The 25,573-nt window shown below is 49.3% G+C and overlaps 1 protein-coding gene and 1 non-coding gene across 3 annotated transcripts in view; both read right to left on the reverse strand.

Annotated features, from left to right (window-relative positions):
* The window catches only part of USP48 (ubiquitin specific peptidase 48), a 55,493-nt gene that overhangs the window by 1,776 nt on the left and 28,144 nt on the right, over positions 1-25,573 (reverse strand). The window contains exons 6-25 of one of the 2 annotated variants that reach the window (XM_063942050.1): positions 16,793-16,901; positions 16,581-16,714; positions 16,412-16,494; positions 16,081-16,260; positions 14,455-14,580; positions 12,690-12,839; positions 12,059-12,259; positions 11,683-11,797; positions 11,387-11,514; positions 11,236-11,307; positions 10,239-10,363; positions 9,480-9,602; positions 9,314-9,375; positions 9,125-9,235; positions 7,693-7,826; positions 6,312-6,418; positions 6,131-6,235; positions 5,712-5,867; positions 5,334-5,459; positions 5,177-5,225 (exon numbers count right to left, since the gene is read on the reverse strand). In XM_063942050.1, the coding sequence (XP_063798120.1) occupies positions 5,177-5,225; positions 5,334-5,459; positions 5,712-5,867; positions 6,131-6,235; positions 6,312-6,418; positions 7,693-7,826; positions 9,125-9,235; positions 9,314-9,375; positions 9,480-9,602; positions 10,239-10,363; positions 11,236-11,307; positions 11,387-11,514; positions 11,683-11,797; positions 12,059-12,259; positions 12,690-12,839; positions 14,455-14,580; positions 16,081-16,260; positions 16,412-16,494; positions 16,581-16,714; positions 16,793-16,901 (2,396 nt within the window). Of the gene's footprint in view, positions 1-5,176; positions 5,226-5,333; positions 5,460-5,711; positions 5,868-6,130; positions 6,236-6,311; positions 6,419-7,692; positions 7,827-9,124; positions 9,236-9,313; positions 9,376-9,479; positions 9,603-10,238; positions 10,364-11,235; positions 11,308-11,386; positions 11,515-11,682; positions 11,798-12,058; positions 12,260-12,689; positions 12,840-14,454; positions 14,584-16,080; positions 16,261-16,411; positions 16,495-16,580; positions 16,715-16,792; positions 16,902-25,573 lie in introns of both variants that reach the window. The other variant, XM_063942049.1, reaches the window with a different exon arrangement.
* On the reverse strand, positions 3,095-3,213 carry LOC134968378 (5S ribosomal RNA). The gene has a single exon (XR_010189326.1). It is a non-coding gene; the product is annotated as a 5S ribosomal RNA (ribosomal RNA).

Consider the following 25,573-nt stretch of genomic DNA (forward strand, 5'->3'; position numbering starts at 1 on the left):
CCGCTGAGGCCGAAGCCGAGCCCGGGGAGTTGCCAATAGAGTACTCCCTGAACAAGAGGCCGAACTTACGGCCGCTAGGCTAATCTCATTTGGAAGAAAAGCGAAAAAGGCAGAGACCTAAAATTCCGGTCAGTGTGGTTTGAAGCGCAGCGGAGCAAAAAACCTCCCAGAGAAACCAAAGATGAATGGTAACTGGAAGAAGGGGGAAAAACCCCCTTTTATCTTCATTATGTTCCATAAAGTTTTCCCAAAGTGGCAAAAGCGAGAAGAGGTAATAGACTTCTGAAATCGGAGCCCAGTAGGCCTAACCGAACTAGGGAACTCCTCCCTTCTGAGGTCTCGTGAACAGTCACACGGGTAACCGAAACCAGTGTAAAATTGAACAAGGAGAAAAAAAAAAAAGGAGCCTGTTGAAGTAGACAGTCCAGTCGAGGTAGGAGCCAAGGCTCCTCTACTGACAACAGGCGTATCTGTATCTTCAAGTCATGCGTGGCCCAACCAGCGCCACCGAGAGGACTAGCACGCATAATCCCCTCCTGTGTTACTGAACATGAAGTAGAAATAGAAAAGGAGGCAGGATAGAATAACCAGAAAACTCCCCGGAGCCCTGAGGGCCTCCACGGCTACTGCCGTCCGAGAGTAATAAAGGGTTAAAGAGTCAGTCAGAACGCCCTGAGGTCGATCCGAAATCTCCGCCCACAGCGGACCAGCTGACAAAACTCCGGGGCATGTTCCCTCACCCAGGAGTCTGACCTGGTGGCTTGATCTGGAAACAAGATTGTTGTCCCCCGTTCCGAGAGGAATGGAGGCGACCACTCATTACGTCGCAACTTGACTGAAGAAATAGAGTCTCTGGTGCCGAGGAATGAAAAAACCTCTGACGGACCGTGTTGAGAAACGTCTATGCGGAGCATAAATTGGATCTGTGTCGAATCAGAAGCTCGTGGATCCTCCGGATATTCAGAAGCCACCTAATGTACAGAGTGGGATAGTAGCAGTAAATTGTCCCATTAGGGAACCAACGTCACCCACTGCCCTTGAAAAAGAGTTATTCTGTTATCTTCCTAAACTCTGTGGGAGCGGAAGAGAGAAGAGTAAAGGACTTACAGTGAAAATGAGAATCCTGTTAAGGGGGAATCTGAGAAAAGCCTGTCCAACGGAAATCAGTAAACAGGCATCTCTGAAGACAAGGGACACGTAAAACTCCCTTTCTTGTTTAAACTAGCAATCACAGACTAAAAGGATTGTAAGGCCAGAATAGGCCTGTCCGAGCCACTTGGCTTCGGAACGTGAAAAGAAAACAAAGGCCTGAGAACTGTCCTAATTCAAATGATATGTGTAAAACAGGGATCAACACCCTTTGCGGTTAGAAACCTATGGAGCGCAGCCTGCAGTATGACTCTCTTGTCATCGTAAATCAGCCGACCCATGCCGAGGGACTCCTGAGACGGTTGTAACCGCCCAAGCCTTCTCCCATCGACCTGCGCCTACCCTGGGACCCTGCAGGTGTAATGGGTGTATAGGATGACATAAAATCAGACTGGACTGAGGATGTTGAACCTCTGCTTCAGCCTTTTTACCCTGAGAACCCCTGGCGACGAAGATATCACCCGTGTGGAGTCAAAAACCTGAAAGGGCACGAAAAAATCTAAAGGGAAGACCAGTAAAGGTCTGTCTTGGAGCTGGGGCAGTAGTAGGAGAAATCAAAGTGGACCTACCTCCATTGGTTCGAGAAATCCTGCAGAAAGTTCCTTCCCCAGAACCATCTGCCCCGTAGGATTTCATGTTTACTTGTCACTGTCGCAGCCCCAGAGGTCGTCGGGTTAAGACAGCCCAAGCGAAGATGCAGGGTCCGAGTCTGTAGACATGGAGACCTCCAAGGAACATAAAGCAGAATCGTGATTCTGACCTGTATCAAAGTATCAATTGATCCTGATGCGAAGCATCCTGTAACCTAGAGGACAATTGTTCCCCAACCTACCTGCTCCGGATACGGTAGAACCATGCTGCCGCATATGTCGATGGATCCCTGAGCAAGGTTGCCTCAGGAAAACGGCGGCTTGATGGACCGGCGATACACCGAGGTGTATACCCTAGAGAGGTTCTGATACCATCTCCTGCCATCTGCGGGGAAAAGATAGGAAAACAAACCTTGTTTGATACCTGATATTGTGTATTCGGGTGTCTGTCGGCCGCCTACCGGAGCCTGCCCAGCTCATCCGAAACTGAACCAGTCGCTGTCATTTTCGTCAATGGCGTGGAACCCTGATGGACTTGACGTGTCCTCCTCCTTTACCTGCAGTATCAGATGAACTGCTGTATTATGTACCTGTATATTCTGAGACACTGGTTCAGATCCACAGAAAACAGACATCAGTAATGCATGGAATGTTAGCAAAGTTTCTTTTTGGAAAGGTGTGTTTGGTCCCGCTGTGATTTGATCCTGTGACCTTGGAAACCAAAGTCCAAGGGCTTACCTGATGAGCTATTGTCTGGTTAATAGTGACATTACCTGCATCATTGATCAAACAGGGGTGTGCAGGTGCGTGGAGGGCGAAGCAGATGGCTCCGCCGCATATTTCACACCTAAGAGGGAATTCTTCGACTATCCCAGGAGAGACAAACGAAAGGAGAAAAGGTGGGTTAAATAAACAGAGCCCTACGTAAGGTCTGCACTATAATGTGTAGTGACCGATACGATTAAAATAAACTTTCTGGAGCAGCGGAGACCTGAACCAGCAACGCTGCGCTGTGGGACAGGAGTCTTAGCCCTAGGCTATAGGAGTTCTCCTTAAAGTTTTGTTTGGATTCAAACCCCTGTTCAGATACCCGCTACTAGCGTACTGAGCCGCAGCGCTATTTGTCTGATGCCTTACACGCATTCCACAATTACAAATAGCATTAGTAACTAGTGACAACAAGGAATAATAAAGGGAAGGCAACACCCCGCCCTGTATTTAGTGTACCGCTAATTAAGGTGCACCAGATGTTTCTCTGAGGTTCCGCTGGCTTTTCAAAATGGTGACCAGCCTGTGAGAAAGATGGGGGAAAATGTTATGTGCAAGATGTTGTTATTAGAAAACATTGCGGAAGTAGCCTACAGCACCTGGTATTCCCAGGCGGTCTCCCATTCAAGTACTAACCGGGCCTGACCCTGCTTAGTTTCCGAGATCAGACGAGATCGGGCGTGTTCAGGGTGGTGTGGCCGTAGGCTTTTATCCCCTATATCTGGTATTTTATGGATTTATCTATATACATACCTACACGCACTTAAATATATATATCTATATATATACATGCACAAACATAACTATATATGTATATATACACACACACCGTAGGTAAATAAATACTGCACAGTAGATCCTTTTAATTATTATTGAGCTGAGTCCCAGCTACTGTAATAGAGCAGGTTCCCTGATTTGCAAGTAGGAAAATGCTGGGTAGAGGACTCTACTGCAGGAGGAATGTATCTATATTTCAGCAGCCTGAAGTATCGAAAAGTTACAAATCCCAGAGCTGTTGCCTAGCGAAGGGGAGACCTGGGAGCCCGCTGAGTAAAGCGGGTTAACTGTTAATATACCTGGGACTTTATTTGTATTTGTCTCTGAGTATGCAAGATTAGCCCACTGGGCTATAGGAGACACTGCAAATATGAAGCCAGGTCTGTGCAGGGAGGAAATGGCCGCCAGAGTGAAACTCCTCTGGGCTATGCGATAAAATCTATATAGTGGATAACTGGATTAGTGCTGAGCCACTCTGACTATATCACATTCTCCTCAGCACCATGTGCATTAAACTCACATAAATGCCTATTACACTATAACAGTGGCCGGGGAGCGGAGAATGCTGAGCCCGCTGTACAGAGCAGGAGTTAGCTCCGCCCCCCGGCTATGGCGCCTTATTGCAAAACTAAGCGGGAAGCGAGCTGTACCCTCCGCTGGGCCTGCGAGTCACCGCCGGGGAGCGCTGAGCGCTGAGCCCGCTATACAGCGCTAGTAGAGCCCTGTATCTGCTAGCCGCCGCCGGGGAGTGTTGCGCTGAACAGAGCGCGAGTCGCCGCCTGGGAGCAGGGAGCGCTGAGCTCGCTCTACAGAGCGGGACTTAGCTCCGCCCCCTCCGTACAAGGCGCCAAATTTAAACATTGCTTTGCGCTCGAGCGGGATCCCTGTGCCGGCTCTGTGAGTCGCGCTGAGTGGGGATCTGTGCGGGGGGTGCGGGGAGCTGGGGGAGCAGAGGGTTATCAGAATGACACACACCCGTTTTTCAGTCAGGGTTGTATAAACACATACTCAGCCTCCCCCAATCATCCTGTCTGTTTCTCCATGAGGAGGACAGGTAAGGATACAATAAAGTACATTACAGCCCCAGAGAGCCCTTCTGGAGTGGGTTGTACAACAATAAACAGATTGCTCTAAAAACATACATAGCCACCACAAATAAAGTATACTTCACTCACCACTGTGTTCTTGGTGGATCGGCCCCGACACACGCCGCACGCAGCGGCGTCCAGCCGGAATCTTCTGTGGTGGGGTGGTCCCGACACAAGCCGCACGCAGCGGTGTCCGACCATTTTTGATACTCACCGCTGCCATGCTGCCGGAATCTTCTGCTGGATGGAGTGGCCGCGACACGCGCCGCACGCAGCGGTGTCCGCCAACTCAGGAGAGCTCAGTGTCTCCCTCAGCCGGGGCCCATCCCTAGCCGCACGCAGCTGCGATGGGACCCCGCCGGCAGCTCCCACGGTGCAGACTGGCAGTGGCAGAGCTGCCAGTCTGTGAGTGTGTGTAAGAAAAATAAAATAATAAAGAAAAAAGAAGAAAATTCTTCAGCTAAACCCAAGTGAACCAGCTACCTCGGGCACTTAACTAAGACTGGCTTGGAGGGGAGATAGTAGGGGAGGAGCTAGCCACAGTGTGAGAATTTTTAAAGTGCCAGCTACCAATACCACCTACTATCTCCCCATTGTAACTACACTCCAGTGGCCCCTAGTGGATGAAGGAGAAATACATAGACCCTTCCCTATGTCCGGTACAGGCTGCTCCCAGGACTCCTCGTAAAGTGGGAACTACAATTCATTTATTTGCAATATACATCCACCATCTGATACGTCCTACATACAGGTTTTTGGGAGCCCCCCCAGCTAATACACAGGCTCTATACAGTGGCGTCTCACCTTGCATTACATCATCCATGGCCGCATAGTCCGCAATAGGTTCGTCAGCCTGAGGGCATGAAATCAGAGTTATATACCGCTGTACCGCAGTCAGCAGGATGAAGATATGAGGTCCATGCCTCTCATGGCTGAGACAGGTAAAGAGCTTTAGTAATACCTTTAATAAAATGACAGATTCGGGAATAATTCCCAGCGAGCCCAAAGTGGCGCAGTCGTCATTCAAACACTTCCCGTCAATAGACAAGTTCTGGTCGAACGGAGCCACGGAGAAGGCGTGCATAATCTGCGGACACACCAGGACACTGTTACAGCCATAGGACGGTGATACGTCACCAGGAGCAGACCCCGGAGAGCTTCCCTACCTGGCTGTATACAGGGCGTACAGGGACAACAGATAACACAGAAAATAAAGAGGCGCTGAGGACCAGGCCTAGGTTCACCTCCTGAAGAGAGGAGCGGAGACAGGCCCCATAGCCACCATTCCAGTGCCCCCCAGCACAACGCCTAATTGAACTGTCCGAGGGTGGAACGTTACCTGGATCTTAAGGTCTTTTAATGTCTGATTAGCAGAGACCAGCAGAGCCTTTTCTCCTCTCACTTTCCTGTGTCTCGTGCTCCGTCGGATCCCCTGCTTCTGGTAAGAGACTTGTCCTTGGCTGGACAGCTTCTGTTTCTTTGCTGCCCCATTGACCTGGACAAAAACAGGAACCTTCAATATTTTGTATGTCCCAGCAGAAAGCAATAATAGAAGCCACATGGCAAATAACATGCAGGACATTTATCCTCCCTCTGCATAAGAGGCGGTATTATGATTCTCCGTATTGCACTATCCTCCTTCGGCACAAGGTGGCGCTGTTTGATCCAGCAAATTGTACATAATGCTTATGCATTCACTACAGCTATATACAGATCAGGGTCGTGTAGGAGAGCGGGGGTAATTCATTTGGTCTTAACCTGGTTGAAGTCGGGATCATTTTCTCCCTCAGGCCTGGGCTCCTCCTTTTCATCTTCTGGGTCAGAGCTGCTGACGTTTAGCTCTGGAGCCGCCTCTTTCATGACCTGCAGAGATGGCACAAGTTAGGTCGCGCTCAGTGGTCTTTGCAACAGACACACATTACCCAAAGTAAAGTGGAACCTTTTTATTATCGACCACTTTGTGAACGTAGATTGTGGCCTGGGCATATTCTCGCATGTCTCTTTCCTGCTGGCACAGCAATCCTTCTCGGCAGCCCGGACACAGAGCTGAGGAATAAATACATACAACTCATGTGGTCGTTTAAAAATTGTGCTGCAAACTCCTACCCAACCTGGCCTCCAGTTCCAGCTTCCCTAATTCTTACCCAACCTGGCCTCCAGTTCCAGCTTCCCTAATTCTTACCCAACCTGGCCTCCAGTTCAAGCTTCCCTAATTCTTACCCAACCTGGCCTCCAGTTCAAGCTTCCCTAATTCTTACCCAACCTGGCCTCCAGTTCAAGCAGCAGAATACTTCCCAACCTGGCCTCCAGTTCAAGCAGCAGAATACTTCCCAACCTGGCCTCCAGTTCAAGCAGCAGAATACTTCCCAACCTGGCCTACAATTCAAGCAGCAGAGTACTTCCCAACCTGGCCTCCAGTTTAAGCAGCAGAATACTTCCCAACCTGGCCTACAATTCAAGCAGCAGAATACTTCCCAACCTGGCCTACAATTCAAGCAGCAGAGTACTTCCCATCCTGGCCTCCAGTTCAAGCAGCAGAGTACTTCCCAACCTGGCCTCCAGTTTAAGCAGCAGAATACTTCCCAACCTGGCCTACAATTCAAGCAGCAGAATACTTCCCAACCTGGCCTACAATTCAAGCAGCAGAGTACTTCCCATCCTGGCCTACAATTCAAGCAGCAGAGTACTTCCCATCCTGGCCTCCAGTTCAAGCAGCAGAGTACTTCCCATCCTGGCCTCCAGTTCAAGCAGCAGAGTACTTCCCATCCTGGCCTCCAGTTCAAGCAGCAGAGTACTTCCCATCCTGGCCCCCAGTTCAAGCAGCAGAGTACTTCCCATCCTGGCTCCCAGTTCAAGCAGCAGAGTACTTCCCATCCTGGCTCCCAGTTCAAGCAGCAGAGTACTTCCCACCCTGGCCCACAGTTCAAGCAGCAGAGTACTTCCCAACCTGGCCTCCAGTTCAAGCTACCCTAATTCTTACTCAACCTGGCCTCTAATTCAAGAGTCCCCAAGCTGGCCTCCATTTGAAACATCCCCAAACCCTACCCAACCTGGCCACCAATGCCAGCATCCCCCAAGTCCTGATCAAACTGGCCTCCAATTAAAGCACCCACTGAAGACCAAACCAAGCTGGACTCCAATTCTAGTGCCAAGTCAACGACATGTGGACCCTCAGTGTAGGACCTGCACAAGCTAGCCATAATGTATGGTCACTAAGTCCAACCTGAGCTACCTTAATAGTCTGCAGACAGCTGGAGGACAGGACTCCACTCGTCACCAAGAGCAGAGTCAACAGGACAGTACTGAAGAGAAGAACTTACCCGGCTCAGACACGTAGACTGTGGTTACACTGTTGTCTTCAGCCGTCGCTGTTCTCCTGGTGATTTTGATGGTGTGATCAACAACAAAGATTCTCTTAATGACTTCCCATTCTTCAGGCCAAACCAGAGCTACACTGTGCACAGGAAAGCCACACTGTTACCGTCAGGCTACACACCAGAGCTACACTGTGCACAGGAAAGCCACACTGTTACCGTCAGGCTACACACCAGAGCTACACTGTGCACAGGAAAGCCACACCGTTACTGTCAGGCTACACACCAGAGCTACACTGTGCACAAGAAAGCCACACTGTAACCGACAGGCTACACATCAGAGCTACACTGTGCACAGGAAAGCCACACCGTTACTGTCAGGCTACACACCAGAGCTACACTGTGCACAGGAAAGCCACACTGTTACTGTCAGGCTACACACCAGAGCTACACTGTGCACAGGAAAGCCACACCGTTACTGTCAGGCTACACACCAGAGCTACACTGTGCACAGGAAAGCCACACTGTAACCGACAGGCTACACATCAGAGCTACACTGTGCACAGGAAAGCCACACTGTAACCGACAGGCTACACACCAGAGCTACACTGTGCACAGGAAAGCCACACTGTTACCGTCAGGCTACACACCAGAGCTACACTGTGCACAGGGAAAGCCACACTGTTACTGTCAGGCTACACACCAGAGCCACACTGTTACTGTCAGGCTACACACCAGAGCTACACTGTGCACAGGAAAGCCACACTGTTACTGTCAGGCTACACGTCAGAGCTACACTGTGCACAGGGAAAGCCACACTGTAACCGTCAGGCTACACACCAGAGCTACACTGTGCACAGGAAAGCCACACTGTAACCATCAGGCTAGAAGCCCAGAGCTACACTGTGCACAGGAAAGCCACACTGTTACTGTCAGGCTACACACCAGAGCTACACTGTGCACAGGAAAGCCACACCGTTACTGTCAGGCTACACACCAGAGCTACACTGTGCACAGGAAAGCCACACCGTTACTGTCAGGCTACACACCAGAGCTACACTGTGCACAGGAAAGCTACACTGTAACCGACAGGCTACACACCAGAGCTACACTGTGCACAGGAAAGCCACACCGTTACTGTCAGGCTACACACCAGAGCTACACTGTGCACAGGAAAGCCACACTGTAACCGACAGGCTACACATCAGAGCTACACTGTGCACAGGAAAGCCACACTGTAACCGACAGGCTACACACCAGAGCTACACTGTGCACAGGAAAGCCACACTGTTACTGTCAGGCTACACACCAGAGCTACACTGTGCACAGGAAAGCCACACTGTAACAAATCTACAATGACATCTCCTGGGGACTTTACACAGCACGGAACACACCCGCCCCGCTCACCCACAAAAAATAAAATCTAGGAGAAACTCACAGCTTGGAATCCTCCTTTGTGACATTAGAGAAGGAGAACATCAGGCCTCCATGAGGACAGAGTAGGACACTGTTCCCAAGAGACAGCACAGGGCCGCACTTACTTGGCCTCCTGGAAGAGAGACGTGCAGAGGAAGAACGTACACAACGTAATGCAGACGCAGAGAAAGCGTGAGAACGATAATGTTACCTTATGAACTTCCTCCATTCTTCCACAAAGAACTGGGACACAACGTACAGCTCGGTGGCCTCCTGAGGAACAGGCAATGGGACAGAGGAGAGAAAGGTGGGTGAGAAACATACATGGGGGCACCAGTCACATCCTGCAGCAGCAGCACACAAACATGGGGCAATACCTGAGGCCAAGTGCCTCCAGACAGCCGGTTCTTGTCCTGGAAGAAATTGGGAAGAGCAAGTTTCTGCTCATTTGCTATTTTCTTATGCAGAGCTTCGTGTCTTTCCCCTTCTTGTTCCAAAGCCTAAGGAGAAAGAACACGTGCAAGATACAGATCAGAACGCATCCAGGTAGCCACTAAATAAATGACCTGAATGGAAAGCTGGGGAGGCTACACCGAGCTCACGGAAGGCTGGTAACACAATGAGCCCGAGGGAGAGCCGGCAAGGTACGGTCACACTGGGGGAGCGCCGGCAAGGTACGGTCAACACTGGGGGAGCGCCGGCAAGGTACGGTCACACTGGGGGAGCGCCGGCAAGGTACGGTCACACTGGGGGAGCGCCGGCAAGGTACGGTCACACTGGGGGAGCGCCGGCAAGGTACGGTCACACTGGGGGAGCGCCGGCAAGGTACGGTCACACTAGGGGAGCGCCGGCAAGGTACGGTCACACTGGGGGAGCGCCGGCAAGGTACGGTCACACTGGGGGAGCGCCGGCAAGGTACGGTCACACTGGGAGAGCGCCGGCAAAGTACGGTCACACTGGGGGAGTGCCGGCAAAGTACGGTCACACTGGGGGAGCGCCGGCAAGGTACGATCACACTGGGGGAGCGCCGGCAAGGTACGGTCACACTGGGGGAGCGCCGGCAAGGTAAGGTCACACTGGGGGAGATCCGAACAATGGAACAATAGGGAAGATGATTAGAGCAGCCGGCAATGTACCTTGCACTGTGCGCAGGTCTCCTGGCTGTGCCGGAACTCCGGGGCGGTGGGGAAGTACTCCTTCAGCTTATACCAGGCTGCCTCTGATATCAGTCTCCTCTCACTCTCCGATGTGCACAGGTTTCCTGGTACGGAACATTTCAGAGCAAGTCACTATACAGCAGTAATATCAGTCTCATGCGCCATATGGAAATGGTCAGCAAGCAATGGAGGCTCTATAGTGCGCTGCAATGGGCAGACGCTATGGGGAGGCTCCCTGTAATACTGCCAATCTCTCCTGTCATTTTCCCAGCTACAACTCAGGGCCGTTTCCCAACCTCAGTCCTCAACGCACACTAACAGTCCTGGCTTTAGTGATATCCAGGCTTCAACACAGGTGACTTAATTAGTTCCTCAGTTATTTTGATTTAACCATCTGTGCTGAATCCTGGATATCACTAAAACCTGCACTGTCGGTGTGCCTTGAGGAACGCGGTTGGGAATGCCTGCCTCAGGGTATTACCAATCACCACATGTGGACCACAGCCCAGGATGTCTGATGGAATACCCCACACATACAAGGCAAGGAATAGGGAGAATAGATTTTCAAACATCCCTTAAATAATTTCTATCTGAATTCTCTTGGTGGGGTTGATTTAATGGAAAGTCTAAAGCAGGCATGTCCAAACTGCGGCCCTCCAGCTGTTGACAAACTACACATCCCAGCATGCCCTGACACAGCTTTAGCATTCTCTGACAGCAAAACTGTGGCAGGGCATGCTGGGATATGTAGTTTCACAACAGCTGGAGGGCCGCAGTTTGGACATGCCTGATCTAAAGCCTCTTCAACATCTAAAGGGACCAATCCAACAATGGCGTGAAAATGGACTACCTGATTGTCACCTAGTCTAAGGGAGGAATTTCAGACTCCTGGCTGAGCTTCTATACCCCAAGGTTCCAATGTCCCCCAGTATGCTGAAACAGACTACTTTCACCATTGTTTATTATAAAGTCTTACTGTGCTGGCAGACGATATCCTCATTAAACACCAGCTCTGTGTCCTCTTCCCTCTTCTCTTCCGGCGGCTCCTCTGTATTATAGAGAGAGATTGTGATGGCATCGCGGAGCCACTCCATGGCAGACCGACCGCCGTTGCACACAGTGTTTACCTTTCTTAGGACTGTTCCCGTTCATCTTCATATCACCATGTTCATATTCGTCTTCTTGTTGGTTTAGATGATCTGCAGCCAGCTGCCGCCAGCGGCGTAAGGACCCCTTTCCTATCCAGAAGCCCTCGCTGGAGAGGAGAATGAGATGAGATGTTTCCACTGCGGACATCACTGTGCATGCAATCCCCACACACCCATCTACTCCCAATATCACACTCCTAACCAATCCGTTATATACGAGGACTAACACAGGTCAGTACAGATTTGCAGGAACAACAGAAAAGAAAAAAAGTTACCCGTTCACTGTAACTTTCACCATGTTTGCTATGGTCTTATGATCCTCGTTTAATTGGTTCTTCAGGCGTAAGACCCGGCACCTCTCCACCACACAGTCCTTACACAAGGAGCTGGCTGTAAGAAGAGACCAATATTAGACGTATAACCTTACCCTCGGCTGTCAAACAATGGCACTCTCACAGGTGGGATACCTCGCTTTACAGAAAGTATGGTGACAGCCCAGTTTTCCATACAATAATATATATATTGCACACACACAAAGTAACAGCCCAGAGGCGATAGAAGTACAATCCCAGGGGATGGCAAGGCATGCTGGGATTTACAGCTCGACAACAACCGGAACAGCGCGTGAAGTCAGCAGACGCGGCGGCTCACCTTTCAGACGCGGCCCCCCGTTGTATCTCTGATAAAAGATCTCTGCTGAGTATTCAGAGATCCTTTTCATTAGAGAGATCTTGTCGGGGTGCAGCTTCCCGTGCGTACACAGGTATTTGGAATTGTCAATGGGTTTTCCCGGTGTGGTCTCATCCAGCCATTTCTGTAGCCATTCAAGAGGCACAAACTCGTAGGCGTCATCTGTAGAGAGACAAGTCCAGGACCACGCAATGTAATAACGCTCACACAGCTACACACACGTCATACACAAGACCTGCAGGCTAGTAATACAATCTATACACATGACACATGGCTGGCCTAGGGGGATGGGGGTGGGGGGGGGGGGGGGCGGGGGAGACAACAGCATTCTACGAGGTCACACCCAGACTTCCACGCTGGCAAACATACAACACATGGCAGCAAGAATATATACTACACAGAGGTTCCCAACCGTCCAGGCGTTAGGTATATCCACAGATGGATAAATCAAATTGACGGAGGTGCTAATTAAGTCACCTGTGGCCAAGCATGGATATACTTTAAACCTGGACGAAGGGCCGCGTACTAAGCAATAAAGGATTATGTAGGGGTAAGCAGGCTTTGTATGGGAGTAATAAAATGTCTTACAGACCAGCTCCTGCAGGTAACCTCTGGTACAGCTCCTTCACCTCCTCGTGTTTGGCTTTTCCTTTATCCACACTCTCTCTGCGCATCTCCGCCATTTCCACGCACCACTCCTCAAACTTACAGTTATCCAGCTCCACCAGTTTCTGGAGGAAACCTGCGGGAAACCAAAGGCACGGTCAGAGCAGCACATGCTGGGAACCCCATTACCCCTACTAGGTCACTCGACTGAACGATGAGCCCCCTGTTGGACATTTACATCTGCGTTGGCGCTACACGTGTTCTGCCCCCATGCGTTTAGGGTTTCCATGTAACACTGGGTCCATCTCCCAGCGAATGCTTCAGTCCCGTGGTGTCTACACCCACCTCTGACATTACATCCAGAATACACGATGGGACATGTACCATGCAGCTACCTGCAGACCGATGGCACTCACCATGGCACAAAGTACCCACTAAGTAATGCTTTGGTCACTGGGTATCTATAGACCAGAACTCCTCTATGGAGTCATCTCCTCCCGCTGTAAGCCGTGGCCAGAGGCTGCTACCCAGACAATGAGGTCTAGAAACTGATCACAGCAAACGTCTGCTGACTAGAACTGGACATACGGATATTGGACTCGCACCTTTAGCCACTTGGTAGTCACCACTTCAGCAGTAAGGACGCGACAGAGGACCAGGGATGCTACCGAATAGTCCACATTTCTTCTCTTCATAAACAGTCACATGACACTGGCCTCCACTGTGAAAGGGGATGAAATAACGGAAGCCCCACCACCACCGGAACAGACATCAGGACGGTTACCTCGGATGACTCTCCAGCAGATGTTTCCGAGCCAACACCACCGTCCCATCACTATTTCCAAGGACATCAGATCACGCTAAATGTCCGTCCTAAATGGTGTACCTAGTGCCTGACGTGCAGAGGGATAGTCTGGCTGTGTCATGCCCAACTCCTCCTGCGGGACTGGAAGCTGAAACAGCTGCCTCTCACCATTCGTGCACTGGGTACCCATAAGTGGAAGCAGTATGTCTGCTGAATCCTAGTGGTGGGAACAGTTGCATCTATGACCACGTTGTGCTGCAGCAGCGAAATGATAGACTCCCCCTCTCAGGAACCCAACTGCAGGCACGAACCTGTCAGACCATCCCTAACTCAGGGACCGTAGTGATGGATGGAACATGACAGGGACAACATGTGAGGAGAGTCAGACCATCTCTATAACTCAGGGACAGGGGTGACATGTGAGGAGAGTCAGGCCATCTCTGTAACTCAGGGACCGTAGTGACAGATGGAACATAACAGGGACAGGGGTGACGTGTGAGGAGAGTCAGGCCATCTCTGTAACTCAGGACTCGTAGTGACAGATAGAACATAACAGGGACGACGTGTGATGAGAGCCAGACCATCTCTATAACTCAGGGACAGGGGTGACATGTGAGGAGAGTCAGGCCATCTCTGTAACGCAGGGACCGTAGTGACAGATGGATAGGGGTGACATGTGAGGAGAGTCAGACCATCTCTATAACTCAGGGACTGTAGCAATAGATGGAACATAACAGGGACAGGGGTGACGTGTGAGGAGAGTCAGACCATCTCTAACTCAGGGACCGTAGTGACACATGGAACATAACAGGGACAGGGGCGACGTATGAGCAGAGTGACCAGATCTTTCTGCTGCAACAGACTGGTGAAGGTCAGCTCGTTATATTATACCCCTTTGGGGCACCAGCCCGCGGGCAGCCCTGCAGCTCCAGAGGACACTACTCACTTGGAACCTCAAACTGAATTTCCTCCTTTTTCTCCGTCCTCAGCCTGTACACCAACATGTAAGCGTTCCTGGAGCAGTGGATGCCTTTGGCACACTTGGGCTTGCGAGTGACGGCTTTTGATGGCTCTGCTAGATACAAATAAAAAAGACCTCCAGTTATTGCATTACCCCTGAAAGAGAAGTCACTGATTCAGATGCAGAAATCAGGGGGAGGTGCATCAAACGTTGTGAAGGAGATGAGAAGTAGCCCACAGTAGCCAATGAGCTTCTATCATTTTATACACTGCACTTGATCAATGCTAGCTAGAATCGGATTGGCTACTATGGGCTACTCCTCTTCAAAAAGTTGTTCAGAGCAGGTGACCAACCAGAGGTGCCGCAGCAGTAGCTACAGAGCCGGAGGAATACAACTCACATGTGCCACAATTATTAGTGTGTCGCTATGGTAACAGCGCATTCTGGGTCCCCAGCAGCACAGAGTATATCAGGAGATGAGTGATGTGTCAGTGAGGACAGGGCTGCATGTGACAGGGGCAGTGACATGATGTGAGGAGGGGAATGGAGGCAGCAGGAAGCCACAGACTGAGAGTTATATAGTGGGAGGAGCAGGGTCACCAGCAGTACAGAGAATATCAGGAGATGGGTGATGTGTCAGTGAGGACAGGGCTGCATGTGACAGGGGCAGTGACATGATGTGAGGAGGGGAATGGAGGCAGCAGAAAGCCACAGACTGAGAGTTATATAGTGGAAGGAGCAGTGTCCCCCAGCAGCACAGAGTATATCAGGAGATGAGTGATGTGTCAGTGAGGACAGGGCTGCATGTGACAGGGGCAGTGACATGATGTGAGGAGGGGAATGGAGGCAGCAGAAAGCCACAGACTGAGAGTTATATAGTGGAAGGAGCAGTGTCCCCCAGCAGCACAGAGTATATCAGGAGATGAGTGATGTGTCAGTGAGGACAGGGCTGCATGTGACAGGGGCAGTGACATGATGTGAGGAGGGGAATGGAGGCAGCAGGAAGCCACAGACTGAGAGTTATATAGTGGAAGGAGCAGTGTCCCCCAGCAGCACAGAGTATATCAGGAGATGAGTGATGTGTCAGTGAGGACAGGGCTGCATGTGACAGGGGCAGTGACATGATGTGAGGAGGGGAATGGAGGCAGGAAGCCACAGACTGAGAGTTATATAGTGGGAGGAGCAGGGTCCCCAGCAGCACAGAGTATATCAGGAGATGAGTGATGTGTCAGTGAGGACAGGGCTGCATGTGACAGGGGCAGTGACATGATGTGAGGAGGGGAATGGAGGCAGCAGGAAGCCACAGACTGAGAGTTATATAGTGGGAGGAGCAGGGTCCCCAGCAGCAGAGTATATCAGGAGATGAGTGATGTGTCAGTGAGGACAGGGCTGCATGTGACAGGGGCAGTGACATGATGTGAGGAGGGGAATGGAGGCAGCAGGAAGCCACAGACTGAGAGTTATACAGTGGGAGGAGCAGGGTCCCCGCAGTAGTGATGTCAGGATACTTAGAATGACCGCAGGTGTTCGCTCCAGACCCAATCACGGCTCAGAGAAACGTCCCATAGAAAGTCAGGGGTAATAAGTGCACTCACAACATAAAGGCTTTACCTAGATCTTCCTCAATTCCGAGCTGCAGCTTCTTCCCCTCCATCTTTTCTATGTCCTCATCGTTAAACTTGTACCATTCTGAGGTCTGAGGGTCCTTGACGTGAGCAATGTAATGTCCGGAGTACGCGCTCACGCCTCGGTGTATAAGGACCGCACTCAGCTCGTACACATATTTAACGTCTGGGAGAAGAGAGAAGTCGCTGATTAATGCGAGCGCTAATAATGTGTCCAAGGGAATGTTTAGAAACTAATCAGCTGAGGGGGCAGAGAACATAATTATAAAGACACTGGTGGGGTCACGGCCCCCCGATAGATGCGCCCTATGACCAACCTGTCTGCTCCAGGAACGCTTCCATATCCAGGATCTCTGCAAAACCAATATAAGTGTTCAGCTTCTTCTTGTGGCCGGTTTGCCTGCGGATGACAAAGTGACCGCCGCCATCGTTAGTGCATGGAATGCCTATCGCGCAGTGCGCTTTACACCCTCCACTGAAACTCACCTATCGAAGACGAAGCGCATGAGCTGCAGGTTGAGCGTTGGCGGCAGTTTCAGCAATCGGATTTTCCTGGTTGCGTTTTGTTTACTTTGACAGTTCTCGCAGAAATAACGATTGTCCCCTTCCAGCTTCTCTTCCTGCTCGGGAGATAAAGAGCGGGTAAGGCAGGAGGGCAATAGCAACGACATAGGACGTGGTGCAGGAAACAGACTCACCTTCAGAAACTCTGTGACGCAGTCTGTCAGATGCTTGTGGCCCTGGATATTCAGCTCCAACTCATAGAACTTAGAGATCAGCTTAGATTCCCGGCTGCAGCGACTACATCTAGAACACAGAGCAGGGTGTACATCAGACGTGCCACAAGAACGCACCACAAAGGGGCGTCCGCACCCCACCCCCAGACAGTTACATGGAACACCACCCCTCCTCAGAAGGGCAGTAGGGATGAAGCTGGAGCACCTGACACCATTAATCTACAAACAAAATTCATAGAACACCAGCACTGGCTGCCGAAACAAAGCCCGGGGTCCCCGACAGACCGGAACCCAAACCAGGGTCCCCCGACAGGCAGACACCTTTCCTGCCATCCTGCTGACAAGTGTTACTGTAAGAACCAATTCTTCTTTCCAAAAATCACAACCAAAGGGTCTTCAGATTCCCATAAAGCACAGATTAAAATCTCCTATATGCGCCGATGCCTGCCCCCCTCCCCCCCCCGCCCCATACCGTATCCTGCGTACACTGCTAGACGGGGCTCCCTAACAACAGTGTATCTCCAGTATTATACACACAGGGAGCTAATAATAGGATTTTGGTACTTACCAGGTAAATCCTTTTCTTTGAATCCATAGGGGGCACTGGAGTACTCTTGGGATATGGACGGGCGTAGCCGAACAAAGGCACTGAATATTCAAATTTAGGACTCTCCCCCCTCCATATCCCCGAGTACCTCAGTGTACTTTGTCAGTGTTTTTTACTGAGCGAACAGGATATAGAGAGGTTGACAATGGAGAATACCTATAACATAACGGACAACAACAAAGTTGACCCATAACCTTATTGTCAACTAAACAGTTGACACCATAACCATAACATAACGGACAACAACAATGTTGACCCATAACCTTACTGTCAACTAAACAGTTGACACCATAACCGATAGAACTTTATAATTTGAACCAATCGGTGAAAATGTGTTATTATAAGCTCCTCTGAGCTTAATATTAATCAAGTAAACTTGTTACCCTAAGCTCCCTTGAGCTTAAAACAACCCAGGTAAAACTGCTCTGGGTGGGCGTCCAGTGCCCCCTATGGATTCAAAGAAAAGGATTTACCTGGTAAGTACCAAAATCCTATTTTCTTTATCATCCACTAGGGGTCACTGGAGTACTCTTGGGACGTACCAAAGCTTCCCTCGTGGGCGGGAGAGCTGTTTGATACTTGTAACAGTAGGCAGCCCAAAGCTATATGCTGATGGCGCCACCATTCATAACGTGTAAACGTGCACAAACGTGGTGCACTAAAGGCTATGTAGCCGCGTCGTAGACGCTCCACGACCCGCTGGGTCTGACATTCCCACAGAACCTGTGGGATGAGCTATTACTAACATAGGCGATTGTAACTTAGCCTTAAAGTAAGCCTGACTTGTAGTCATTATTATCCAACTGGAATAATGTCTGCTGAGAAACTGGCTAACCCCAGTTGGCAGTATCATAGAGAACCAACAACGTATTCATATCACGTACTGTAGACGTTCGGGACATATATAAACGCGTAATGCGTGTACCACATTCAGAATTCTAGAATGTGCTGTCCACACAAAAACCACTAATGGTATATTGATGTGAAGAATACGAAAGCGAATTCGTCCTGAGAAAACTGAAATACGGTGGCTTGGAATACAAGGCACCCAAATATGAAAACAAAAACCCTTTCCGAAGCCAAGGCTAGAAGCCAAGGCTATAAGAAAAAAAGTGAGAAACTTAATTCCCATTTGTTGAAAAGGTCCAAAATATGAAAACTGTAAGAAATCTGAACCCCACCTCAAGTCGCCTGGCGCTGTAGGTGGGATAAATAGAGTCTGAACTTTGATGACACCTTGTAGAAATGTGTGTACAGACGCAAATCGATGCAACCGTCTTTGAATATAAGTTTACCACACCGATACCTGCACTCCTAGTGTAGATCAACGCAGTTTTCCATCCCACCCCGTTTAACAGAATACGGGTAACTTGAAGGATGATGTTGTAAACTTCCGAGGTTTACAACCTATGTAAGCACACGAAATTTTGTAATAATGAGCTGCCTTAAGCGGCTTACAAGTTAACATGGTTGGTATAACCGATACTGTAATGCTCTATTTCTTAAGAGGGCGGTCTGAACCCTCACCCCGTCAACCGCAAGTGCGGTACATAGATAATAGGTACATAGGTAACTATGGGTAAAAGAACGTTCCCTGATGTAACAGTTTGAACGTATTATGAGCGGGCCAAGATCGTGTGCAAGTATTCCTTGGAAATTCGAGAAGCAAGCTTTTCCGAAACCCTTGAGATACCACCAGTATGACTGTGACGAACTGTCTTATGATCCGTTTTAGCAACGGAGAGAGCAGCGGAAACTGGTGGAGCCAGATACACGATGCTGAATGACCACACGAATGTGAGAAACTCCACCGCCACTGCCCTTGTGATCTGTCGTTCTGTACACATACTGAGCGTTTGTAATTGTGGCGAAATGCCATCATGTATACCTGAGGGTAACCCCTTGAGTGGACTCACATATGAAACACCTCTGGATTTAATGTCCAGTTTTCAGGATCCAAATCCTGACGGGTGAGATCATCTGTCTAAGAGATGTCCACTCACGGAATGATCTCTTGACATTTTCACATAATGGTGTTCTGAGCCATTGAGGATTTGAGTTACCTGCCGCATTGCCATGCGGCTTCTTGGTTCTCCTGGTTGTTGTGTATACAACTGCCGTTGCCTTGTCTGACTGTTCCTGGTTAGACTGAAAGCGAAGCATGTATTGCATTGTAAAATGCACGTAGTTCCAGGACCTTTATTGACAGCAATCTGTCGTGATTTTGGAACCTTTGTCGCTGATATTAGTTAACTACAACTCCTGAACCTCTGCGACTCTAGTCCAGAGTATATACCCCCTCGCCCCTCTGTGGGACACGCAAGTGAAGGGCGGCGAACTAAATCGCTTCGAAACACATCATTATTCTTAACAGGTGAATACACCAATGTACCGCTAGTGTGCGTGTTTTGCACTAATTACTAGCTGTACATTTGTCCTTGCTGGTGTAGTAGGTAAAAGTCTTTGATTTACCGTATTTATAATCTTACCTAAGAATTAACATCATTTAGACGGAATTAGATGCGATTATTTTTGAACTTGATCTGCTACCTCAGTCTATTTTAGTAACGCAAGTTAGAGGAACTTTGTTGAGACAGAGTCCTTATGAGCAGATCATCTAATATAAAGAAAACTCTGTTGAGACAGAGTTCTTATGTGAGATGAGCTATCATCACCAACATCACTTTGGTAAATACCCGAGGCGATAAGAAACAGTAGACCTGACATGGTTAATGTTGTGGCGATTAGCAAACGCTAGAACCTGTGATAAACCAACCAGAATGGATATGGCTGCAATATGCAAATACTAACCGCAGAAAATCCATTTCCCACTGCAGTAAGTGACTTGTGTTTGGTTTTGCTCAAACAGAGAGAAATAAGTCACTCTGACTCTGTTGGTGTACCACTGCCTGTTATAAAGACAGCTGAAAAGCAGCAGAGACTAAATGGCAACATGCCAAACTGTTCGACAGAGGCAGTTTCGCCCTTTAATCTGTAAATAGCTGAGACAACCCTGAGTTGAAGTTTTGAAACCTCGCAAATGTAACATGTAAACACGCGGTTCCACAATTGGAAAAGAGGTCATCAAACCACTGGCTTGCTGACTGTAGCGTCTTGTTTACAAGGCGTGACTGTTTTGTACCACCGCTTATAAGGGATAAAACGCCGTTTGCATTTTGATACTGGATGCGTAATGAGTGTATCAAATTTAGGAGCAAACAAGCTCTGGCCTTGTCGCGCTTAACTAGCGACGATGAAAGTAACCGGCGTTAGCAGAAGCTTTACAGATATACTCTGTAGCTTATTTTAACAGCGATCGTCATTGTTTATACATAGATTATAGTAACCCAAATGTATCCTGGGTTTTTATAAAGTTTGACAGACACGCATTTACCAATAGCGGTCAAAAACCCCCGCACTATCTGATTGCTGGACTAATGTTCCCTTCTCACACGTAGTTATCGGTGTGAGATTTGACATAACATTGTGCATTTAAATTATAATACCAGTAAAATAAACAGTCTGGTACCCAAAGGGACTTTGGCCGTTTTGGAAAGACTGTCTTTTGTTAGAGCTGACGGATTCACTTCCGAGACACCGTTACCGCTCTTTTAATTTGAATTGCCAACGTAAGCCTTTAAAATTATTTCTAGTCTGCACTAGAGCCTTGCTCGCTATGTAGACCGACACCACAATAGGCAACAGACAGACACTTGTGTGTAATATCTATATATGTTATTGTTGAACATATTAAACTGATGGTTGTTTCTCTCTACTGAAACTTTAGTAAAAAACAAAAGATTTATTCGATGTGAAGAGAAACTAGAGTTGTGAAAAGCAGTTCACATGGGCATATGAAACCCGAACCAAATTCCTACTAACCCCCCTGCGCCTCTGGTGGCTTAGAGATGTAGGGCAGGAATGTTCTAGAATTATGTAGAAATACAGATTACATGGCTAACTTATGTAAAACCTGAACCAAAAATTCCCACTAACACCCCTGCGCCTCCTTGTGGAGTAGAGGTGTATGGCTGGAATGTTCTGGAATTATAAACTGGAAAAACAGCAATGATTAAAATGGCCGTTATGCCATGCTTTCACAGAAAATCACAGTACCGGTTACCTGCTGCAGTGTTAGTATAGGCTTAATAGCCTATTATACAGTTAATATAGGCTTAATAGCCTATTATACAGTGATAACACAGGTGTAGGATACAGTAAAATACATGCATTTAATTAGCCTCCATTAATATGAACACTGCCTGCAGTGACTGTTATTATCTTGCAGCCTTAACAGAAAATAACAGAAAACATGGTTAAACCTGCAATAGGTTAAGCCACTGATAGCCTATTGCCAGCCAAAGCCTCATATATATATTATATATATATAAAATGTGCTTAAACATATAATCACAGTCCATACTGATATTATACCCAGTCTCCCTGCCAGCAAAAAGCTTCATTATATATTATATATATAAAATGTGCTGAAACATCAGTTTTATACTGATGTTATAGGCCATTACACTGTTGAAAACGCTGCCTATTGTTAACCCATGCAGCCTTTGCTGCTGCTATGGGCATTACTCCCCCTCCCCCCTCCTGCAGCTGCGCTGCTTGTGAGGTAATGTTACCTGCAGCGTACGGGGAGCGGGTGCAGGGAGAGTAGGAGAGCGCTGTGTATAGCGCCGGGGAGCCGTCCGGAAGAGCGGGCGGCGCCTTCCTACTCCGGTCAGCGGCGTGCGGTGTCCTTACTGGAAGAGCGGCCGGCGTCCGTGAGTGACGTGCGGCCGCTCTGTTAGCACACGGAGTCTCGGCGGGGCCTCTTCCTCCCTGTAGTGGTGCCGGGCAATCAGCGCTGTGAGAGCGGCCGGCGTCTGAGTGACGTGCGGCCGGTCTGCGCGTAGCAGGACCCCTTCAGCGGCGGCTTCAGCGGCGGGGTGAGGGGTCCACACCAAAGCACGGCGAGCCAACTCACTGCTGGGCTTCCGACAGACGGGATGCTGCTGTCTGCATCCCGTCTGCCAATAACACATACTGATTGCATATCTTAACAGTAAATTCAAGTTGCAGCACACCTTTCTCTGGGACTTACTTGGTTACAGTATCACCTTCCCACACAGCAGGGCGGCAGCGTGAGCTGACCGCCCTGACCCCACCATACCTTGTGCTGCTGTAAGCTCTGTCCATGTGACGGCTTTCATCCTGGCTGTGACGGGCTTCTGTCTGTAAGCTCCGTTTCAGCCTCCAGCTTCTCATCTTGGCTGTGACGGGGCTTCTGCTGTAAGCTCCTTGCAGCTGTAGTTTCTTCCAGCTCTTTGTCTCATCCTGGCTGTGACGGAGCTTCTTTCTGTAAGCTCTGTTCAGCTTGCAGGAGACAGTGGCTGCCTGTGGCTGTGAGGGTGCTCTTTGTGAGGACCGACACGCCATGCGCTGTCTTATAGCGCCTGTGGCTGTGAGGGTGCTCTTTGTGAGGACCGACACGCCATACGCTGCCTTGCAGCGGCACCATCCCGGACCCATGTTTTTCCAGAAACTGGGACGGGAAGTGTAAAAATTAAAAATAAAAATTAATAAAATCTTCTGAAAAATGCCGATGTTCATGCTGTGAGCACCGAAAAAACACTGACAAAGTACACTGAGGTACTCGGGGATATGGAGGGGGGAGAGTCCTAAATTTGAATATTCAGTGCCTTTGTTCGGCTACGCCCGTCCATATCCCAAGAGTACTCCAGTGACCCCTAGTGGATGATAAAGAAATCACACAGCACAGAGATCCCCCCCCCATATACCGTATCCTGCTAGACGGGGCTCCCTAACTACAGCGTATCTCCAGTATTATACACACAGGGAGCTAATATCACACAGCACAGAGATCCCCCATACCGTATCCTGCGTACACCGCTAGACGGGGCTCCCTAACTACAGCGTATCTCCAGTATTATACACACAGGGAGCCAATATCACACAGCACAGAGATCCCCCCCATGTACCGTATCCTGCTAGACGGGGCTCCCTAACTACAGCGTATCTCCAGTATTATACACACAGGAAGCTAATATCACACAGCACAGAGATCCCCCATACCTTATCCTGCTAGACGGGGCTCCCTAACTACAGCGTATCTCCAGTATTATACACACAGGGAGCTAATATCACACAGCACAGAGATCCCCCCCCATACCGTATCCTGCTAGACGGGGCTCCCTAACTACAGTGTATCTCCAGTATTATACACAGAGGGAGCTAATATCACACAGCACAGAGATCCCCCATACCGTATCCTGCGTACACTGCTAGACGGGGCTCCCTAACTACAGTGTATCTCCAGTATTATACACAGAGGGAGCTAATATCACACAGCACAGAGATCCCCCATACCGTATCCTGCGTACACCGCTAGACGGGGCTCCCTAACTACAGTGTATCTCCAGTATTATACACAGAGGGAGCTAATATCACACAGCACAGAGATCCCCCATACCGTATCCTGCGTACACCGCTAGACGGGGCTCCCTAACTACAGTGTATCTCCAGTATTATACACAGAGGGAGCTAATATCACACAGCACAGAGATCCCCCATACCGTATCCTGCGTACACCGCTAGACGGGGCTCCCTAACTACAGTGTATCTCCAGTATTATACACACAGGAAGCTAATATCACACAGCACAGAGATCCCCCATACCGTATCCTGCGTACACTACTAGACGGGGCTCCCTAACTACAGCGTATCTCCAGTATTATACACACAGGGAGCTAATATCACACAGCACAGAGATCCCCCCCCATACCGTATCCTGCTAGACGGGGCTCCCTAACTACAGCGTATCTCCAGTATTATACACACAGGGAGCTAATATCACACAGCACAGAGATCCCCCATACCGTATCCTGCGTACACCGCTAGACGGGGCTCCCTAACTACAGCGTATCTCCAGTATTATACACACAGGGAGCTAATATCACACAGCACAGAGATCCCCCCCATATACCGTATCCTGCTAGACGGGGCTCCCTAACTACAGCGTATCTCCAGTATTATACACACAGGGAGCTAATATCACACAGCACAGAGATCCCCCATACCGTATCCTGCGTACACCGCTAGACGGGGCTCCCTAACTACAGCGTATCTCCAGTATTATACACACAGGGAGCTAATATCACACAGCACAGAGATCCCCCCCATACCGTATCCTGCGTACACCGCTAGACGGGGCTCCCTAACTACAGCGTATCTCCAGTATTATACACACAGGGAGCTAATATCACACAGCACAGAGATCCCCCCCCCCCATATACCGTATCCTGCTAGACGGGGCTCCCTAACTACAGTGTGTCTCCAGTATTATACACACAGGAAGCTAATATCACACAGCACAGAGATCCCCCATACCGTATCCTGCGTACACTACTAGACGGGGCTCCCTAACTACAGTGTATCTCCAGTATTATACACAGAGGGAGCTAATATCACACAGCACAGAGATCCCCCATACCGTATCCTGCGTACACTGCTAGACGGGGCTCCCTAACTACAGTGTATCTCCAGTATTATACACACAGGAAGCTAATATCACACAGCACAGAGATCCCCCCCTCCCCCCCATACCATATCCTGCGTACACCGCTAGACGGGGCTCCCTAACTAGAGCGTATCTCCAGCAGTGATCGCGCTGAGCCCCCCAAAAAATAAGAATTTACTCACCGGTAATTCTATTTCTCGTAGTCCGTAGTGGATGCTGGGAACTCCGTAAGGACCATGGGGAATAGCGGGCTCCGAAGGAGGCTGGGCACTCTAGAAAGATCTTAGACTACCTGGTGTGCACTGGCTCCTCCCACTATGACCCTCCTCCAAGCCTCAGTTAGAATACTGTGCCCGGACGAGCGTACACAATAAGGAAGGATTTTGAATCCCGGGTAAGACTCTTACCAGCCACACCAATCACACCGTATAACTCGTGATATGAAACCCAGTTAACAGTATGAAACAACTGAGCCTCTCAACAGATGGCTCAACAATAACCCGATTTAGTTAACAATAACTATGTACAAGTATTGCAGATAAACCGCACTTGGGATGGGCGCCCAGCATCCACTACGGACTACGAGAAATAGAATTACCGGTGA

Source organism: Pseudophryne corroboree, chromosome 10, assembly GCF_028390025.1.
Source record: "Pseudophryne corroboree isolate aPseCor3 chromosome 10, aPseCor3.hap2, whole genome shotgun sequence".
NCBI lineage: Eukaryota > Metazoa > Chordata > Amphibia > Anura > Myobatrachidae > Pseudophryne > Pseudophryne corroboree.